Below are 22,617 nucleotides of genomic sequence, written 5' to 3' on the forward strand. Positions count from 1 at the left end.
ACCTGATACAAAATGGGCGTGCCTATACTTCTACCAGGGATTTGGCATTGGTTCACTGACAACAAAGTTTTTTCTCGTTTCGTCATGTCCCGACACGGGCGGAGAATCAACTGAAATGGATGAGCTGACTCCATCAGTTGTCGGATGAAAGCGACATATTCTCGGGAAACTGAACATCCTTCCCGACAGCTTTTCCCGCCAAGGGAGAATGGTGGCAACAGAATGGATCTTACATCCCCAGATCTTTGCTTGGATAACCACGTTATGGGACACACCACCCAAGGGCCCACCAGATCGATGCGCTATCGATGAATTGGACGGATCTATTTGCATTCCTACCATGATCCCTCCTAGACAAGGTCATTCACAATTGGAAACCATCCCATTCTAAACAGACTAATGAGATCCTTTCTACTAAAAGATGTTCGCACACCTTCTATCTTCCCCAAGTGGAAGCTATCTGTTGGACTATCGGTACTTTCAACTGAACCTTACGAGCCCATGGCTAAAGCTACCCTACTCCAAAAATCCAGGAAAGCATCCTTCCTCCTAGCCATGGCGACAGCAGCAAGAGTTTCAGAATTCCATACCTTGGACTATTCTAGTTTCACTCAGGATCAACATTGATCAGTCTAAGATCCCTCCTAGATTTTGTAGCCAAGAATCAATCTACCACAATGGGGCCGTTGGGTCATAGACACTCTACCATTCCTGCATTGGGACCCACAGTGGATCACCCAGATAGACTTTTATGTCCCATCAGAGCTCTCAAGTTCTATCTCGTGGCTACAGACCCATGTAGATGCCATCGAAGGAGACTCTTCTTATCTTGTAAGATTGATTCCAACAAGGACATCACCAAGGCTACAATAGCGGGTTGGCCAAAAACTACCATTACAGCAAGTTATACACAAGCTCAGAATTCCACACCACGTCTCAGATTCTGCTCAGTTCATGAAATCAGAACCATAGCCACGAGTCTCGCTTCATGGACATCAGTCTCAGTAGATCAAGTAGTTTTTAGCTGTCAGTGGGCCTCACAAAACACCTTCACCAGTTGTTACTTGCGTGACGTACAAACGGACCTAGGAGGGCATATATTCTCTTTGTTGTTCTCCACCAATAGTTTTTCCCCTTCTATCAACAAATAAAGGGGGGAGGAGGATACGACACCAGCAGCATCAGTGGGTGAGTACACCCTTGTTTATCCTATCTATTAGGTGTAAGATGCATTAGAAGCACCTTGAGTATTAACTGCCTCCAGTGATGAAAATGACGTCATCACCAGAAGTGATATCATAACCAGAAGTGCCGTCAGCACCGGCAATAGGCCACCTAATCAGGAAATGACGTCTTTTGTAGAATAGACCTTGAGAGACGTCATTATCCAATAAAAAGGAAGTGACAAACCAGAAGTGATGTCAGCATCAGATTTTCAAGTCCTCAAGGGGAATTTCGGAAGGAATTATCTCAAGTTAGGATTAGAATCAGAGAATAATGAGATTACTGTCAATTACACGGGGAGTTACTGGAGGCAGATCCCACCGGGTCCCTCTGGTATATTCTGGCAGAGATGTAATAGACGTAGAAGTTTCGTAAAACTTATCAATTCTAAGAGCACTACCTCTATTACATCAGAAGTACTCCCAGCCACCTCCCCAATTCATCTACCTCAAGTGGTTACATGTGGGTAAAGAAGTGAGATTCCCACCATTACGCCTGTCACAGCTTGGGGTGCTATTACACTATATGGGGAACAACTAATTGTGTCATTGACAGTGAAGTGGACGTCTCTTGAAAATCTGAAAATTTTAGTTAGTGTGACTGAAGCCAAAATACAGGATTTATGGCAAAGATGTAATAGAGGTAGTATTCTCAGAATTATTAACAATGATAACTATTGTTTGATATTCTTCAATGACCTTCCACATTATATCAAATTTGATAGTAATAATATAACACTTAATGGTTTTAACATGTGTCATTTGTTGTTTGCCGATGACTTAATACTATTTGTCGATTCAAAAGAAAACTACAAGTGTTACTAGATGGTCTTAGAGTATTTTGTGCCTAAAATAACTTTATGATTGATAGTGACAAAACAAATGTTGTAGTGTTTAAAAAATCAAGTAAAATAGAAGAAAAGAATACTTGGACCGTGGGTGATGTAAGGTAATAGTTATGGGTAGATATAATTATTTAGGAATAAGAATTGAAGCAAATGGTAAACTTAAAAATAGTGCTAAACCTCTCTTGAAAAAAGTTTCAGTCTACAATTTTTAATCAGGATATACCTATAGCTCTTGCTTGTAAATTATTTAAAACATTAATCCAGTAATCTAAGACTATATTCTTTTAGCCAAAATAAACTTGTGTTTATGTTTAGTAATTCAATACAACATAATTCAATCTTATTTACAACATAATTCAATCTTAGGCATGTTACAACTTCATGCGCTTATACAAACAGTACTGCAACTATTTTTATTTTTTTACAATTTTGATTCATTTTTGGAGAAAAGATGTGAATTCTGTGGTCAACCATACAAGCGTCAATATATTTGGCACAATAAAATGCCACTAATGATAAACTAACCCTTTGTTGACTGTACAAAAAGTACGAAATCTTTTTGCAACCGGACAAAGCAAAACAAATCAAATCTGCAAACACTACAACCAATAGACGAATTGGAAAACTATATCATGACCTGGTTTAAAAAAAAACCCTGTTCTATAATCACATTCATCCAGACATTCACACTGGGATCCGAACAAACTGCTTGAACCATACAAAAAAAAAATGAAAACTAAACCTATGTGACATAGTCTCTGTATCTGCGATTTGGTATAATGCTTCGTCCAACTCTCGTAGTCCTGTTTGGATCTCTCACTGCTGGAACTAAGTCATCACTCATATAAGTCACCTGATACGCAAAACGAACCCTCTTGCCCGACCTACCACTGGGCGAGCTTGTGGTCCTATCACCCCCCTCTCCTCCAATAGCAATTGACTCTCCAGAGTCATCCAAATGATTCACAGACAAATTTAACGGCATCTCATGAGAATCATCAACAACATCACTGGCCAATCCAGTATCATAACTGGACAAAATGAACACTTCCGCATCACTACCTGTTGCCGAAAAACTAGATGCATTATCAAATAGATAACGTACATCTTCCATTCCCATTGAACCTGAAGAATCTAGATCAAACACATTCTGGTCCTGCCTTACTCTATCCACCTTTTTCAACCTGTTGACGTGTAAAACTAGATTTTTCTTTCTACCCTTATTGGTACTGTGTACTCTGGCCACCATGTCATTTATCTTCTCAACCACCGGAAACGGTCCTGACCATGGTCCCACTAGTTTTTTCGATCTACCTCTCTTTACACGGCTCATGTGTACCCAAAGAGAATCACCGACTTGGATGCTATGTCCTGTACTCCTACGATCATAATGAAGCTTTGTTTCCGATGGCTTCCGTCTAATCGATCAGCCACAATCTTAAAGGCATCAACAAATCCTTGCTTGGTATTTCTCACGTACGAACATATGTCAGGCTCAGAGCGTGGGGGTAAACCAATAACCAACTCCACAGGTAATGAAACCTCTCTACCAAAAACAAGAAAGTTAGGAGAAAACCCAGTAGATTCCTGAGATCCACACCGAAATGCCATCATAACTTTGGGAAGATGAATGTCCCAGTCAGTATGCGACTCATTCACATACTGACTCAACATGGTACCTAAAGTCCTATTGTAACACTCTACCAAACCATCACTCATCGGATGATAAGGAGACGTTCTCGTTTTCTGGATCCCTAACTCCTGACAAATCTCCTGGAAAATCCTGGATTCGAAATTTCTACCTTGATCTGAGTGTATACTGAATGGTGCACCAAATCTACAAATAAATTCATCAACCACCCTTTCAACAGTACTAGCCTCCTGATCTGGGATACCATATGCTTCACTCCATTTCGTGAAATAATCCTGAACCACCAAGATATATTTATTTCCTCCAGCAGTAATAGGAAAAGGGCCTGTGATGTCAATTCCAATTCGTTCAAAAGGGTACCTAGAAATCACAGGGTTTTACGCTAAACACAGGACGGACAAGACTTACACCAAACTTCTACATCCTTTCTCCATCCTGGCCAAAAGTATTTTGCCCGAACCTTTCATTCTGTCTTTTTGATTCCTAAGTGACCTCCACCTGCTGCAATGTCATGAACTCCTGATAACACGTCCTTAACCTTTGAGGGTGGTATTACTGTTTGATCTATACCATCATCAAGTGACCTGACCAAAATATCTCCAACTAACCTCAATGATTGACGTTGATTCCACAAATCTTTCATGTATTTGGTCTTCAAAGGTATTGTATCAACTCCTGTGTTAGACTGAACTGCCTGATAAATGACACCTAACTCATTATCATCTCTTTGAACTTGGCTAAACGATGGATCTACCTGCATTGCAAATACTCCCAGTTTCTTACAATGTTTGCAATCATCAACACATGACCTTCTAGACAAAGCATCTGCATTACCATGTTGATTCCCTGGCCTATAGTGAATCTCAAAGTCATATTCTGACAACTTCTATCCATCATGCAATCTGTCCCTCTGGTTCCTTGCGTTTTATGAGCCAAGACAAAGATCCATGATCAGTTCGAATTTTAAACTTCGACCCTAACAGATAGTGTCTAAAATGTTTGACTCCCTCTACAACCGCTAACAGCTCACACCTCGTAACACAGTAATTCCTTTCCGGTATAGACAAAGTACAACTTCCATACGCAACAACATGTTCCTTCCCGTCTCTTTCTTGACTTAACACATATCCAATACCAGTGTTACTTGCATCAGTATCAAGAATGAAAGGACGACTGAAATCTGGAAATGTCAAAAATGGTGAACTTGCCAAAGCTGTTTTTAAATTCTCAAATGCACTTGAACACTCCTCACTCCACTCAAAAGGTACATCTTTTTCTAACAAACGAGTTAGAGGCCTGGCGATAGCTGAAAAGCTTTTAACAAATTTCCTATAGTAGGAAGCTAAACCTAGAAAACTTCGTACTTCCTTAACGTCCCTAGGTATAGGCCAGTCTCTAACTTCAGCCAATTTAGCTGGATTTGGAGATATACCTCCCTGATATCTTATGTCCCAGATAAACAACTTCCCTCACATACAAATGACACTTAGACTTGGGTTTAACCTTTAGCCCACTTTCATGCAACCGTTCAAAGACGAATTCCAAATGTTCTAAGTGATACTCAAACGTACAAGAATAGATGATAATATTATCAATGTAAACCAAACAGACGTTCCATTTTAACCCAGACAAAACGCAATCCATCAATCGCTTAAATGTTCCTGGGGCGTTACATAACCCAAATGGCATAACATTGAATTCATACAAAGCCCCCATAGTTGTAAAAGCTGTTTTGGGCCTATCCTAAGGTTTAACTTCAACTTGCCAGTAACCAGAAGCTAAGTCAAGCGACGAATACCAACTTGCACCTGCTAATTGGTCTAACGTATCATCAATCCTCGGCAAAGGGTACGCATCCTTAACTGTGATATCATTCAACCGTCTCATGACAATGCAAACTCTAAGAGTGGAATCTGGCTTTGTAACTAAAACTATTGGGGAGGCCCATGGAGAAACAGAAGGTCTAATTTCATCCTGTTTATGAAAAGGTAAATGACGTGAAATAACGTGAAATAATAAGCTGCCAACAGCATATCTAACCGCTGACGTTAATCTAAAGACACGTCTCCTATCACACACTTTCCATAAGATTTCTCTTCCTCAACATGTTTAGGGCTAACCTGATCACTAAGTTCTGTAAAACAACCTATCTTTGTGCCTTTGTGAATTGGAATATCCACATCTGATGTATTCACCACACGAACAGGATTTGTTCCTTGAACTGAATTCACAACTACTCTAGCCACCATAATACTTGAGGATTTCTCAAATGTTGACTGTCCCTCAATAAAACCTTCGCCTTCAAAATCACCATCCAATTTAGAAGGAAAAATCATTTCATGTCAAGCAGGAACTACCACAGAATTTGTCACAACTCCAAATGTCAGTTTCTTTCCAACTTGATGTATGGGAACACTACCAGAAGTAAGTCTAAGTCTGTTACGCTTACAATCTACTACTACCTGATGTTTTGCAGTAAATTTGGCCCCTAAATAAACATCACCCGGAAGATTTACTAGCACCATAAGGACACAAAGTCTATTTTTACCTAACGTATCATGCCTGAATGGCCCAACTCTCCCCCAAGAACTGTCAAACTCATATCTATAGGTAACAGAGTAGGTTTAGGTATACATAAGACTTTCCACCTTATACTGCCTTATCATACTGATCCCACATCCCATGTCCACTATCATCCTCATAATACTACCATTTACTTTTCCTGTAACCTCATAGTCGGACAGTATACCTTCCCAGAAGACCCTGGTACAGAAAAATGAGCTGAACAGTGGGTCTCATCCACAGCTCCTAAACTTTTGGGGTAGAAGAAGTATCCTTTGAAACTTCTACCGGACACTCCCACTTAAAGTGACCTAATCCATCACACCAAAAACAATGCACTCCCTCTTTGTTACGCTGATAACACCTTTCAACTAAATGGCCTTTCTTATTACAATGAGTACATTTCCTTGACTCTGAGGGTTGTTTATCCTTTCTCAACTGCTTTTTCAAATCCCTATTCCTCCACCTCGCTAGTCTTATTAGAATCTAATTCTACAGCGGCTTGTACTACCTGTCTGCATCTACTATCCGCTAATTCTACAGCCTCCCACTGTACACAAAGAGGAACGACCTCATCTAGGGTCTTACAATTTGAATGACACAATTTCAATCTCAAATCTTTTCTGTCTATGTTACTGATGAACTCATCTACAACCATTTGTTCCCTTTCTTGGTGATCAAAAGAAGGATAAGCCAATCTTGCCAACCTCCTCATCTCTATACCGTAGTCTGAGTAACTCTTGTTAGCCTTTCTACGTCTCGATCTGAACTCAACTGTTGGTAACATCCTTGAACCTCTGACGTTCAGTTTTAGATCTAAAGCCTGAACTATAGTCTTGAAGTTAATTTAAGGTACTGACATTTACTACAATATCTGAAAAACTATTGGACCTACTCCAGTCAAAGTTGGTATGAGATTATTAAACAGTCATACAACATTTAAAGACAATCGGTGCATGAATAAAAAATCTGTATATTTAGCTATCACTATATTTCATCAACAACCAGACCTGTTCGTCACGGGTGGAACGAGCATTCATTGTAACAGCCATCTGCATAATGCTACCCCTGCGTCACAGGGCCATATGACACAGTTGAACCAATCAACTCAACTTGAAAAGTTGCACAGGAATCACGCACGCACGAATACGGTGTTAGCGTTGGGCGTCTCAAGCAGTTATTTAATAATATTTATCCAATTATTTTTGCATTCTTTTTCAGGTCAGTTTTATTGACCTGAATGTATCATTCCTTGCCATATTATTATATTTCATGCATCATGTTATTAGGTGTAATATATCATACGTAATTATTCATTTAGACAAATCATTGCTTTATGGTTTCGAAGAAAATATTTTGATATTTTTGTAGATGACTCGAGACTTTCGGGGCTGTTTCAGGTGAAAGAGAATAAAATTCTGAGCCAAGAATTGCACAAAGTGGACAAGATCCGATTACGACATGTACTACAAAGCACGAACCTGAAATTCGTAGATGATTCCTAGAAATTCTTTGATAAACAATATTTTTCTCACGAATCCCACAAACTACAAGAATGTTTGGGAATCAGATAAGACATATTTAAGATTCTTAAGAAATGATTAAGAATATGTAGGTATATGTAAGAATTCATATCCGTGGTAATTCGGGCTATTACATGTCAAAGTGAAATAGGGGTATATGTATTGCACTATTCTTGGTCCCACGAAATGCCCTCGTCGTCAAATTCAGAGTCTGTGCTGTCACCTAAATGAACAACTACAGGCTGGACAGTGTCTGGTCGGATACAGTCTTGTTTCCAATACTCTTCCACTTTGATAACATGTTGGCCACAGTCTGCCCAATGTACATCTGTAATTTCTCCCATCCCTTTCAAGACAATCTGCTTGACGTCAGCAAGCTTGAAGGTCTTATTTTGCTGTGCGACCATATTTTTCAAATCACCCCAGATTAGTTCGATGGGATTCAAGTCACAATGGTAAGAAAGAAGTCTAAGCTCTGCGTGACCGTGTTCTCTCAACATGTTGTCATTCAAATAAGAGGGCGGGGGTTTGTTCTGAAGAACCAGTTGGTAGTAGTCAGTTTTTTTGGCTTTCGTGGGCCGATCAATGCGGTTGTTGTCCAACCACTGACATATCTCACCTTTGCTGGAATTTGAGGTTGGACAACGGTTAATAGGATCTCGACAACTGTGATAGGGAGCATTGTCCATAACCACCAAGGATTTATCAGGCAGTGCTAAGAGGAGCTGCTCCTCAACATATGCAGTGAAAACCTGACTATTCATCTCGGTATGGTAGTCTCTGCCATCTGTAGATCTGGATCTGAACACCCAGGGAGGAAACCTCTGTGGGAGCCTGCATGAAGGACAATCAGGTGCTCCCCTTTACCACTGGTGATCTTGCGCTGTGGCCCTCCGGTATCTGGGTGAGACCATTGGTAAGCCACTTTGTGGCAGGCGTTAACCCAGGTTTCCTCCAAACAGACAGGCTCATAGCCTTCTTCTCGTTTCTTTTTAATAGTGCGCAAATAATTGATACGCAAACGAATGATATCTGGTCGTTCACACATTGCTAGTTTTGATCCTTTCGTCTTTTTGTACTGATATCCAAATTTGGAAAGGAGTTTACAAATGGTCCATTTGGAAATATCTAAGTCATGCTTTATAAGGAGAATTTGTTTTAGTTTTCGTGTTGAAATAAATTCAATTTCTCGTGTTAACCGCCGAATCACGTCCCTGACAACTTTCCTATCAAAGGAATCTAACTTTAATTTCCTATCCTGTTTTGAGATGCCCCCTAAGGGATGTGCAGGGGAGCATGTGTTTTTATGAGAGTTCAAAATCTTAACTACGGTTTGTTTGGGAAGCTGTAACGCATGAATTGTTCTTTTCATGTACTTTGAAATGTCAAAGAAGGGCGAACGTCTTTCACTTTCAGCCTTAAAGTATTCAAATATTTTAACAACGAAACCTTTCGCATCAGCGGAAAGATGCTTGCGCTGAGACATCATGAAATAATGCTAACACCGTATTCGAGTGTGCGTGATTCCCGTGCAACCTTTCGAGTTGAGTTGATTGGTTCAACTGTGTCATATGGCCCTGTGACGCAGGGTTAGCAATATGCAGGTGGCTGTTACAATGAATGCTCTTCCACCCATGACTAACAGGTCTGGTTGTTGATGAAATATAGTCATAGTTAAATAGACAGATTTTTTATTCATGCACCGATTGTCTTTAAATGTAATATCCAGTTATGTATGACTGTTTAATAATCTCATACCAACTTTGACTGAAGTAGGTCCAATAGTTTTTAAGATATTGTAGTAAACGTTGGTACCTTAAATTAACTTCCAGACTATAGTGCAGTATTACTCTCTCTAACCTCCTGTGGCATGTCAAAATATATTCTCCTTGCTCTACCTCGTAACTGAATGCCCAAATAAGCGGCTTTCTCAGTTATCGACCACTTATTCACAACTGAATAAGATTCAAACACTGGAATCCATTCGTCCCACTCATCTCCCTTCTCACCACTAAAAACTTCAGACAAAATCATATGGGTAGTCGAAAGGTCATTCACACTATCACTCACCACAGATCGGCTTGCAAATCTATCACAACCACGATTAACAACCAAAGGGAGTAGAAGTAACAGGACCTGTAGATAACGAATGTCCCATTCCAGCACCGACAGTCCCTGATCTTTCTAACAAATCACAACGTACACCCCTACCTACAGTAGTATACCTAGTTGTAGCCCCCAGCATACTATCCTCCATGTTTGTAACAATATCAAACAAAATAATATAGCAGATAGGAAATTATTACACCCTATCCCGGCCAAATGTCCTTAGGCTAAGACCTACACTTGTAACAAATCTCCACAAAAATAATTCACATTTTACACAAATTAAATTCCAAAACGTATATAAAAGGTGCCTTGTATAAATAACAAGGTGTGTGGTAAACCCTACATACTTCCCAATTGGTGTGGACAACTAAATCCTAACAGAGTACTCAGGGAAATAATTGCCTACGCTAAACAAGAGGACCAATTGGTAAGGATAACCCTAAGTATTATACGCTAAACCCACTTATCAACTATAAAATCCTGTCAAGTATTACGCTGTGATATCCTGGAATAATGTTAAAAGCGGCGTTAAACCCACCTCACTCACTCACTGTCAAGTATCAAATAAACCTATCAACTGTGAAAATATCTTACCAACTGTCAATACTGCCGACGATGCCATTTGTAACGCCAGAAGTGGGGCTAAGGTGAATACCTGAACAGCACCCAGAATTTTCCCGCCACGTTACAAAAACAAACAAATGTTATAGTAACTTACAGGTCCTCTAAAGCGTAAAGACGCTGTCTGGACGCAAGCAATAGGCAATAAACATACTTAAAAATAGCACAACAAGGGTTAAACTAAAATATTTATTCAACCACACTAATTCGCGAGTGTGAAAATGAGACAGCATGCATGCGAACACGACTTCAAAACATTTAAACAATTTGATTTATCAGCCACATATTCAAAATTCAGACATTTCATCTACACCAATATACTAGTGAAACCACATGAAAAATTTGAAAGGTTTCCCTTCATATGTGAACACTGAACTATGTAGACTAATCACTATAAAATAGGAGACACTTCTATAACATCAAAACTCACCAAGAATTTAGACTATAAATTCTATTCAATACAGTCCAACACCCAACCACGTGCAACAGAGCACATGTTGGCCGCCCTGCACGTGCGTCCCACGTCAACTCCTGAGAGGTGTACACTCTTTCCAAACCAAACGCCGAACCCCGAATCTCCGTGTCAGTCACAACTTATAGCCTTGAATGCACCACGTGATCTCTGTAATTGGCTGCCAGTCATGTGAAGGCTTTCCACTCAACCGGAGATGGCCGAACTAAGACGGACACAGCCGATCGTCGTTACACATGACACGGACACATTCTTCTCCATCTGATTGTCAAGGAGCAGACCAGTCCATTCCAAGAGCGGGGGAGTAGGTTTGTCAGCTGTCACCTTGACTTGTGTAAGACGGACACAGCTGATAATAGTTACATTATTCCCTCCTAAAACATTGCTGTCTCCTGGCAGCATCGATGATGGATCTTTACCACCGCTGTTCTGTCACAGTTCAGAAAAATAATAACGTTTCAGGGGATGAATACAGACAGTCCTCTCAGGTGAGTTGTCACACTATTACTTATGTTACTAGGAATCACCAATGTCACCAGCCTCTGTGCTAGATCGTCGTTACACATGACACGGACACATTCTTCTCCATCTGATTGTCAAGGAGCAGACCAGTCCATTCCGAGAGCGGCGGAGTGGATTTGTTAGCTGTTTCCTTGAGTTAGTTTAAGACGGACACAGCCGATCGTCGTTACATATGTGTTGTGTATAAATAAGTGAGGCAACAGAAACACATCTGAGGACCACTTGTGTGTAATATTCAAGAATTCTGTCTACAATAAATGGACTTGAGCAACAAATCTAACTTACACTTTGAATGAGCGACATCATCCCTGGACCAAGGAGTGATGTGACTAAGTGGCCGGGGAAGAAGGGTAGAGCACCCCCAACACCTATGGTTACAGGTTGACTTATATATTTGAACTCTTGTATTCTTTCTCTGCAACATTTTGGTACAGGTACTTGTATTTCTATCAGCCATTCATATTTTTATCCCCCGCCCAACGAAGTTGGCGGGTATATACAAACGGGCTCCGTCCGTCCGTCCGTCCGTCCGTCACGTTTCGTTTCCGGAGCATAACTCATAAACCGTTCAATATCTTTTCATCAAGCTTTGCAGGTCTGTCAGGTACATGCTGAACTGGTGCCTTTTGCTATTTAGAAATTTTAGAAAAGTTTATTTTATAAGTTTCTAACAAAGCGTGTCGGTCCGACGTTGATTAATGAATAATTTGCATACTCGTATATGCAAGGAGCCGACGTATGGTTCCTGTAGGAAGTGACAACTTGGAGACAATGGCTTGCAGTATATACAGTTTTACTTTATACATGTTGATATACACCTACTAAAAACACTATGTGCCAGGTCAGCACATAGTGGTAGTGGTTGTTGTCTAGGTGACCTGGAGCACCCAGCCTAACCCTAGCTAGGCTAAGGGTAAGACCTTTCTTCTCTCCTGCTCTCCTTTTTGGACCAAGGCTTATAAAGCCAAGGTCACCTGACATTTAGTAAGTAATAAATATAAATGTAAACAGTAAATCATCAGTGACATACTTGCACATCTCGTTCAGGATGGCAGACGGTCGATGTACACAAAAATGGGGATTAACAAATAGGATTAGCATCTTATAAATAACAGCAATAAGTGTTTCAAGGCATAAAGATGTCATAGCTTCAGGGTAATGAGCCTTTGCAATCAAATGTTCTTCAGACAATGGATGTCGTAAATCAGTCGCTATGACATTTCCATGGCAACAAGATGGACTTAGGTTCTGTGAGGGTAGGGTTTGTTTCCGGAGCATAACTCATAAACCATTCAATATTTTTTCATCAAACTTTGCAGGTCTGTCAGGTACATGCTAAACTGGTGCCTTTTGCTATTTAGAAATTTTAGAAATATTTATTTTTTATGTTTCCATGGCGACAAGATGGACTTAGGTTCTGTGAGGGTAGGGTTCGTTTCCGGATCATAACTCGTAAACCATTCAATATTTTTTTATCAAACTTTGCAGGTCTGTCAGGTACATGCTGAACTGGTACCTTTTGCTATTAAGAAATGTTAGAAATATTTATTTTTTACGTTTCCATGGCAACAAGATGGACTTAGGTTCCAAACTCATCTTTTTTTTACAATTGCCATGACAAGTTCCACCTCGGTTAAAAAAGGTTAGGGTTTGTTTAGATTTAATTATGTCATAAATTCTGCAACAGGGGCGGGGGATATAGCCACGTTAGTGGCAAACTCTTGTTATAACCAAAATGTTGAACAGAAAGAATGAAAAAGTTTGAAATCTGTATGGACAATAATGTTCTATTTTTCAGGTCTTGAGCAACAAGTGACGATTGTTGATGAGCAGCTGAAGAGTCAGCAGAACCAGCTGCATGTTCTGAACAGCTATAAGGTGAACTTCACTTTCTTCCTTCTTACTAAGAATCTTAGCTCAAATCTAAGCGGCGTGCAGCAACTGCATAATAGTGTATCGCTTGACACAGCCCAGGGGATAATCGCTTAAGGCTATAAGTGTCATGAATAATATAAATAACAGTAATTAATGAAAAGGGACACAGTAGCGCCGGTTGTCTGACAGTCAATATACAATGCAACTGAGATAAGCATCATATGAATACTGACAATTAAATGATGGAAACATATACATATCATGGCTACACGGTAATTACCCATAGGGGTAAAATGTTCATTCGTACAATGGTTGTCCTGAATCTGTTGCTGTGACAATACCATACCACCCATACCATGTATGAATCTAAGAAACCTATGCTAACACATTAAACAGGGACCTTTACGAAAGAACTGACACGTTACTTTACTTTTACATGTGTATCAAATACCAACAATTAATTTTCCACATACAATAACAAATCTCAAATTGCAATCTGCAAAATCATTAATGTTTATGTCTGCAATGACTTTATTGATCCCAAAGCACGGCAAGAATCAAACTAAACCATTTTCATTTATAATTCTTGATGATATATTCATTCTTTGATTAAATGCTTTGCAAATATACATGCCTCCCTGCTATTCACAATGGATAGTCCATTATATATGTAAAGATAGGCAAAGTGAAACCAGTGACTAAGGATATCAGTTAACTGCCCTTGACAACTGCACCTTCATTGCAATAGCATGCAAACACACAGCTGGTGTTTCAACTGAAATTAATGAAAAGGATATGTTGATTCCCATAACTTTTGTAGTATGACGCTATCAACTCAACACTCAAAAGTTACAGGAGCTTCAAGTTAGTTATGAAATAATGTTATACTTTGTAAACATGTTTGTCATTTGGGGGTATTCTCACGATAAAGGAGGCAATGTACATAACTGAGTATCAGTCATGCCCAAACAAGGGATACTTTCAGCTTATGATGAAACATGTTACCACTAAACACCAGGGTACCAAGCTGTATCAATCTGTTGGGATCAATTGTTGATAGTGGTATAACTCTTGGTTTTGACAATCGACTGAACAAAAAGTAGCCTGTATGCATCTTTCTTTACTAATGCAATCTATTGCAAACTATCTCCTAATGATGACTAATGGGGTACAAATGCCAGAATTTGAAGACATACATTACATTTTCATACCTGAGAAGATTATACCAAAGTGCTATGTTGTGCTTAGAAGCTTGTAGCGCAATGACTTGTCAAGGATTTGCTACTGAACACATGAGTTTGGTGATGGATTCTTTAGATGTTCTTATATAATAATCTGAAGACCGAGGACCTAAAGTCTTAATCATATCAACCAGAATATTAGCCTTTGATGCTGTTACTGCACTGATCCAAAATGAATGGGCATATTACTTGCTATGGTCTTAACCTGCTGATGTGAACATTTGTTTCAGCTTTTGAATGATCAAGGTAGTAGTTGTCCATGGTTGGTGACAAACAGAACATCTTGCAGTTGTGTTCTCACAAGTTCATAGCCTGCAACTAATGTATTGTGTGTTTTGTTTGTTTGTTATTTGGCGCCGCACTCAGCAATATTCCAGACGGCTGTCTGTAAATAATCAAGTCTTGACCGACCATCCAGTGATTAACATCATGAGCATTGATCCATGCAATTGGGATACGATGACATGCTTCAACCAAATCAGCGAGCCTGACCACCCAATCCCGTTAGTCGCCTCTTACGACATGCATAGTCGCCTTTTACAGCAAGCATGGGTTGCTGAAGGCCTATTCTACCCTGGATCTTCACGGGTAGGCAGCTATTACTGTAATTTGGTTGTCATCACACAACAAAACTTTCAGATTTTCAACAGATGTCCACTTCATGATCAGCTATCCACAGCTTGTTCTTAAGGAAAATGTACCCCACGTTAAGTGCCATTTCAGCTCGAACGATGTCATATCAGCTGTAGATAACTCTTTGCGCAGCCAAAAGAAGGTCTACGAAACTGGAAAAAATCCCTCCAACTTCCCTGGCAAAAGCCTATCAATTTGGAAGGGGATTATATTGAAAAATAAGTCCTTTTAGAGTCTTTCTATGTGAGTCTGAGAACATATCAATCAACCCTCATACAGTCAAAAGGTGTAAGGAAGGTGCATGAGGAGCAGAGAATGTTCACCAGCAATAGAGTATGCAGCTGCCAATATGGACAGGAGAGAGCTGGCTAGTTCAGAGATGGCATTGTCATTGTGCAATAAAATATTCTGCTAAATTCCTTCTTTACAGTAATTTGTGTTTTTGCTTATTGCAGGACAAAGAATATCCTGTGAAAGCAATGAAAATATCAAATCTGCAGAAAGACATGGAAGGCTTAAAAATATCTAATCAGGTAAGTCACTGATCCAGAAACATCAAACCTTAAAGGCATGTGTAAATCATGAAATCAGAATTCCATTTTCTTATTAGTTTTATCTCAGACATCAAGACCCTGTGGGCCTATTCACAGAGCTGTTGCAGCGACTTATGACAACAACTGCAATTGCCTATTCTTGAAGCTATCTTAAACCATTCACAATAGTATCCTCCTTGCAAACCAAACTTATGGCAGAGAGCTGTTTTGTGATGAGACAAAATAAGCTGGATTTCCCAATTATGTCATTGTTCAGGACATTCCCCAGCTCAAAATTCACAAGAGTATTAGATATTTTCCAAGATAATTAAACTACATCTGAACAGGGATTTACTTGCATGTCTCTATCTATGCATGGGTCTATCTATGCATGGGTCTATCTATGCATGGGTCTATCTATGAGTAGAGTAGACAAATAACCTAGGATGGATAAGGATTCCAATGTTCTATTAAGAAACTGACACATTGGCACCATGGATTTGGAGGTTATTTCTTACTAGAATAGAGATATCCTCCAGTAATATGTAACATGCAATTTACAGATTTTTTAAACTTATCCCTCCACAACAGTTAGTAGTATTCCTTCTTGCTTTGATCATATAACAGTGGAGAACATTGTGAAAACAATACTCACCATAACACACCTTCCGACCACCTCACTCCCAGCATGCTCTTGCACTACTCATCACTTTTTCCTTCATCGCCCATAGTGAACGGACGTGTTTTGCTTCCACTCCACATTTACAATTGGATTTGTTTGTCATGTCAGTTTGAGTTGTATATCTACCTATTTACATTTATCAACGGTTTCCTAGGCACTCCTTATCAATAAATATCAAACAAACGGCTATTTACCTTCCATCCACATTCTTTCCCTGCCATTGTTTACATAACTTTCAGTATGTGAAAGCTCCGTTTGGGTTTCTATTATCATGTTTTGTCCACCTCCCTCGTTTCATGCGATCAGCTGTGTTTCATTTAATGTTCGGGATATTGTCTGTATTATATTATCTTTTTCCGTTTTAGATTCTAAGATACTATGGACGATGTGATCACTTCGGAGATGGTGTCAGGGGTTGACGATGACCTTCGCCATCTTTGAAAGTGTGTTGACTGCCAGGACAAGATTCCTCTTCCAGCGCATCCTCACGTGGCGCAGATGCAAGCATGCCTCCATGCACCTTACCAGACAATTTATACTCAGGTGCAGCTACAGCATAGTGTTGCTACTTCTAAGGCTGAGGACAGGTACTCTACACCTCAAGGGATCGGATCCTATGGATCATGGATGTCCTTAGACTAAAGGAACCTGTCCCACTGCCTTCTGAGAATGCTCCTTCGATCCCAAGAATACTACGCCATCTTACACTGTCCCTGTTCATCATTTGGTCAACAGTATTCCTGCGCTGATGCAACAGGCTTTGGATAAGGTAACCCTTAAGGGTTTGCTTCCAAAACCTGCCATTACGTTGTCCCACTTTAATTTGCATTGGATTTCCTTTCAAACTTCGCTGCTCCCCTGGATGAAGACGATGATAAGACTTTGAGTCGTTCCATGTCATGGCGCCTCAAGATGGATGATAGATCCCTTATGTCTGTTGATTCTGACATTCGTTTGTCCCTCCTACCATTGTCACTTATCACTACCTTCATCCAGGTTGTGGTTTTACGGGGATTGCCCCGCCGAAAGCAGAGCGTTGCTTTCCGCTCTGGATGAAATCATTCGTCTCTTGGAGGACTTAACTCAACTCCTTATGCATGCTCACTCCTTACAATGTGGGCGACTGGGTTCTTTCGCCACTGGTCATCCCTCCTCATGACTCTCCTGTCAGTGGACACTTCCAGCAGTTCTGGAAAAATTGGGATCATCTCTTCTCGGACTGATTGTTGGTTACGGGTACCAATTACCCTTAATTGCACAACCACCTCTCACTGTCTCGCCCCTTCAACTACCTTATCCGGACGCGCACTTGGAGCAGTTACAGGACAACATTCGGATTCTTCTGGACAAGGGGGCTTTAGATTTCCAACGGATCTAACTCTGGGATTTTACAGACACATTTTCATCATCCTGAAGAAAAATTTGTTGAAGCTTCGTATAACCTACAACTTGCATGAGTTCAACCACAATTTTTGGGACCCCCTGCTGGTTTTGGATGGTCACATTACCGATGGCTCCGATCAACCATGCAACATGGTGACTTCCTAGCCTCCCTCAACCTCCAGGATGCCTACTTACATGCCCCCATCTTTCCGGCACAACGTCCGTATCTCTGGTTTGTTTTCAATGGTCGTCCTTACCACTGAAAATGCCTTCCGTTTGGCATCTCTACGGCCCCATGGCTTTTCACTCGTATCACCAAGTCGGTAGGGACGTTCCTACACCAGTGGGGGATCCTCTTCAGTTCGTACATAGATGACTGTCTGATGAGTGATCCCTAGCCTCGGTTGCTTCACGACCAGATAAGCGAACTCGCCTCATGATAGTGATGGTCAATGTCTCAGTTGCTCATTACGTCAACCAGATGGGATCCACTCACTCACAGAGTCCTGGACCTCACGTTCACATTCTATCGTCTCATAGATGACATCCCACTGTAGGTGAGAGCTCTTTCCGGACATTTCCAACATTCTCGCTGACGCCCTATCTCGACCCAGTCACTCGCCCCCACAGAGTGACAGTTACACAGTATCTCTGATACCAGATGCTCTGGCTTTGGATCATGATGCACTCGCCATCGAGTAGAACGGCCTACATGCGTACACATTTCCACCTCTGACGCTCCTTCCCCATTTTCTCCAGAAACTGGCCTCCACAGGGAACATCCAGATTTGTCGGACGTGGTTCCTGCACCTGCTCCACCTCGTCGGAGAGCAAGACTTAAGACTCCCTATATATTTCTCTGTCTGCTCAGAAATCCACATTCATCAACAACACCTGTGTCCAGAGTTGTGGGATCTACATGTGTGGTCTATTTGCAGTATGCATTGACAGCTAGGGGGGTTTCTCTACACCAGGTGTTGCTGTCCACAATACCTCTCCACACCAACAGCTCCATCACAGACATCGTCCAAGGTTGTTTTTGCCAATTTCTACCTCCGAGATCTGTCCATTGAGGATGTTGTAGAAATCCACCAGGTGGGTCCTCTCGTCTTGTGCAGCAACTCCTCGCCTCTCTCTTGGAACGGAGTGCCTGCCGTACTGGATGCCCATACTGGTATACCTGCAAGTTTTTTCTCTCTTTCTGCGGAATGATGGGGTGGTCATTTAGCCTAGTGGTTAAAGAGTTCATTCAGCACGCCAAAGACCCGGGTTCGATTCTCGACATGGGTACAATGTGTGAAGCCCATTTCTGGTGTCTCTCGCTGGAATATTGTAAAAATGGCGTAAAACCATACTCACTCACTCTACAGAATGACTGCATTAAACTCTGTACTGTACATGTACTGTACATGGTGGTCATGTATTACAGAACAAGTGAATCTGATCACACCCATGGGGTGAAGACAAAGTGGCAGTCTAGTCTAGTCCGTACTCTGGTCCGACCACGCAATTTTAAATGGGGATATGCAGCTTATCCATTTCACCGTCCTACTGTAGGATAATTACATACTGTTGTGGAGAGATAAGTTAAAAATAGGGAATCAGAGTATTCCCCTTATTTATATACTTATCCTGACACATCAGGTCCTGACTGCCTGCCTGTCCATCAGCTCACATTGGATCCACTTGTCAACTGCCTTCGGGCGACGAAGGAAAAAAGTGATGAGTTGTGCAGGAGCATGCTGGGAGCGAGGTGGTGGTTCTGTTGAGGGTTGTTTTCACAATGTTCTACACTGTTATATGATCAAAGCAAGAAGGAATATTGCATACTGTTGTGTCAGGATAAGTATATAAATAAGGGGAATACTCTGATTCCCTATTTTTTCTTAGATTTAATGATTGAAGCAGCCACATGTTTTTGTGTCCCGATGGACTTAGTGTAAATTATTTGTGTCCCTTCTAAATTCGTAAGAGAGTAGGATGCCTGGAAAACCCTGACTGAAGATAAATTTTGATTGTCAGTGTCCTTTTCCCCACAGTACCACCTTTGTTATCTATACTGCAATGATGCATATTGTTGTAAAACTGTTTTACTTAAATTGTTTAAATAAATTTGAAGTTTTATAGAATATGGAACACAAAAAATACCAGTAACAGTAAATATGACCAAACATATGCACAAACACCTGTGTTTGTCAGTGCAAATATTAAATCAGTTTGAGAAGAGGACTCTGCTAAGTGTTGTCCGAGAATGTATTCTGCTTTGAAAAACAGCAAATTTCGCCACTTTTTATCGTATACTGATAAAAGTACTGTGCAACGATTTTTTTTATTTAGCAGTTTTACAGAAACTGTGAGCGAACAAAATACTGCCTTATATGTGAACGCCATAAATATATATCAAATGGATTTCTATGCTTATGTAATACGTAATACATTCAACAGACGACAGAGAGGTTACACACGTACAAAGACAAGGGGGCATAACTCCGCTATACATAACACTAGTTTGATGTCACTTGGTAAGAACTAGCTGTGGATAAGGACAATAGATTTTCATGGTGATTTGTTGACGAGGAAGCAAACTATTCCAAAACAAATATCGATATTGAAACTGTATACGTTTAGGCATAAACAAACCCGTAAGAAATAGTGAAATCATACTTCATAAAGGAGGAAGTTAAAGCGAAATAGATGGCCCTACCTAACCGATAAATTAGTCCTTAGATTCCAACATTCTCCTGATTGTGCAAGTGTAATTTAACTAATGTTGCACCATTATTAATGGAGCACTATCCTTTTCATTATATGTAATGAATTACTTTAAAACATGACACCATTCTATTTGATGTCATGGCTGTTTTTATGACAACGTCAGAGAAGGATAACACTGGCGTTTTGATTAATATATATCTCCCCTACTTTTCGTTCATGGTATGGAAAATCTTGATGTATAAAATGGAATTTGACGCTTTTTTGACACAACATAAAATGACTGCTTTTACAATGTAAATAAATTCTTGAATATATAAACAATTTAACAGTTTACCTTGTATCTTAATTGGACAAGACACGCACCTGTTTTGTATCAATTTTACGTAATCAAATACCCAAAAGAATATTTCAAAACAACTAAAATTATATTCAATATTGGACATGTATTTGTTCATTATTATGTGATTTTTTCTCTTCATCACATCTCAGAATCATACAATAAAAGATGCGAAGAAAAATCCTTTGGTATAGAAAATATCAGGATAATCGTATAAATCTCGACCAACGGGGTACATGACACGGTTTATATTTTTTATACTTTTCACAATTCTTGGAGAAATAAAGTAAACAGTTCAAAATCCTGTGATCACAATATTGAAAAAAGGGTGAACCCATTGATTATATAATACAATATATCACATTTCTGTATATCAGTAACGACATGAGCAACAATTCCAAGACCCAGATAATTCCTCCTACATTGAGCACATATTTTAACAACAAATATTATCCATTTTGTTAAAGTAATATATTCAGTTGTAATTTTAGAATAAAATGAAACGGCTGCTCATTAACCTGTTTTTATTACAATATTGACTATAACACTCCAAAGGAAGACATATGCGTTGCAGTTACATTTTCATTTCATATTGTAACACTTGTCTAAAGGGAAAAAATATCTTATACGACACTATAAACTTATAAATTTCTTACGTAAACAATGTTCAAACAAACAGGAGATTATCAAATGGTCATATATTGTGTGGCCAAAATCTATGTATGATATCATATTGAACATTGATAAATATCCATAGTGAAATTTATTGCGTGAAAAAATGTATAAAAGATATGCAAAATCAACATCATAATTGAAACTGTCCACAGCAGGATACAATGATTGTGTGTACCTATATTCAAGAACATTCACCTCAAAGAAATTACCAAATACGTACAACAATGTTGACATATGACATCACTACCGTCAGAAACATTCTGACAATTTGTGTACTGTTATTTGTTGTTATATTTTTCATTGAAACCAAGAGAAATAGTCCAAAATTCTGTTAAATACCATTGTTGTCGTGCATGATTGTGCGTCAGTCACGGCGTCACGCAGGACGGAAACTTTGACTATTTCTGTTGAATTTATCAATTCATTGCAATGTTTCAAGTTTTAATTCCCTAATTCTTCCTACGATTCTCTTCCCATGCATTTTCTGAAAATGTTGAGCCAATGTATGCAACAAATAGACAAATGGATAGCTCAAAATAGGAGAAAATGCTACACTGTGTAAAATCTGAATTTTTGCATTGTTTACATTTCAAACAAGTGCAGTTTTCCGAACACAGCTTCGTTTTCACACCTAATTTATTTTGCTTGATTTCATCTAGACACTTCTTATTGGTGACAAAGACCATTAGTCATTTGATTCTACTCTGTATGAGGAATTCACGGATGTATATATCACAGCTGAGTTTGACATTAAGGTGATGTTACAGGCGTCTCATAACCGGTATGCGGAAGCAGGATTGTGTAAACACTATCCAATATGGCGGAAAGTTCACTTCAGCATTCGTGTTTGCTTATTTTCCAAAACATTATAATCAATTTAAGGTTATCGGCGACATGTTGGAATAATCATTGGTGATTTCATAAAAGACAGATACCTGTGATCACTAATATGATTTCAAAACATGCTGTAAATAACACTGCGAGTGGTGATTTAGTAATGTGTAAAAAATGG

General features: G+C 39.7%; 1 protein-coding gene across 1 annotated transcript in view; it reads left to right on the forward strand.

Moving 5' to 3' along the window:
• Positions 1 to 22,617, forward strand: part of LOC139454196 (uncharacterized protein C20orf96-like) — a 156,641-nt gene that overhangs the window by 102,679 nt on the left and 31,345 nt on the right. Inside the window, exons 7-8 of the mRNA XM_071235764.1 lie at positions 13,330 to 13,409; positions 15,736 to 15,813. Of these exons, the coding sequence (XP_071091865.1) occupies positions 13,330 to 13,409; positions 15,736 to 15,813 (158 nt within the window). The remainder of the gene's footprint in view (positions 1 to 13,329; positions 13,410 to 15,735; positions 15,814 to 22,617) is intronic.

This window comes from Haliotis cracherodii, unplaced genomic scaffold (assembly GCF_022045235.1).
Source record: "Haliotis cracherodii isolate W230 unplaced genomic scaffold, xgHalCrac1.p SCAF_10, whole genome shotgun sequence".
NCBI lineage: Eukaryota > Metazoa > Mollusca > Gastropoda > Lepetellida > Haliotidae > Haliotis > Haliotis cracherodii.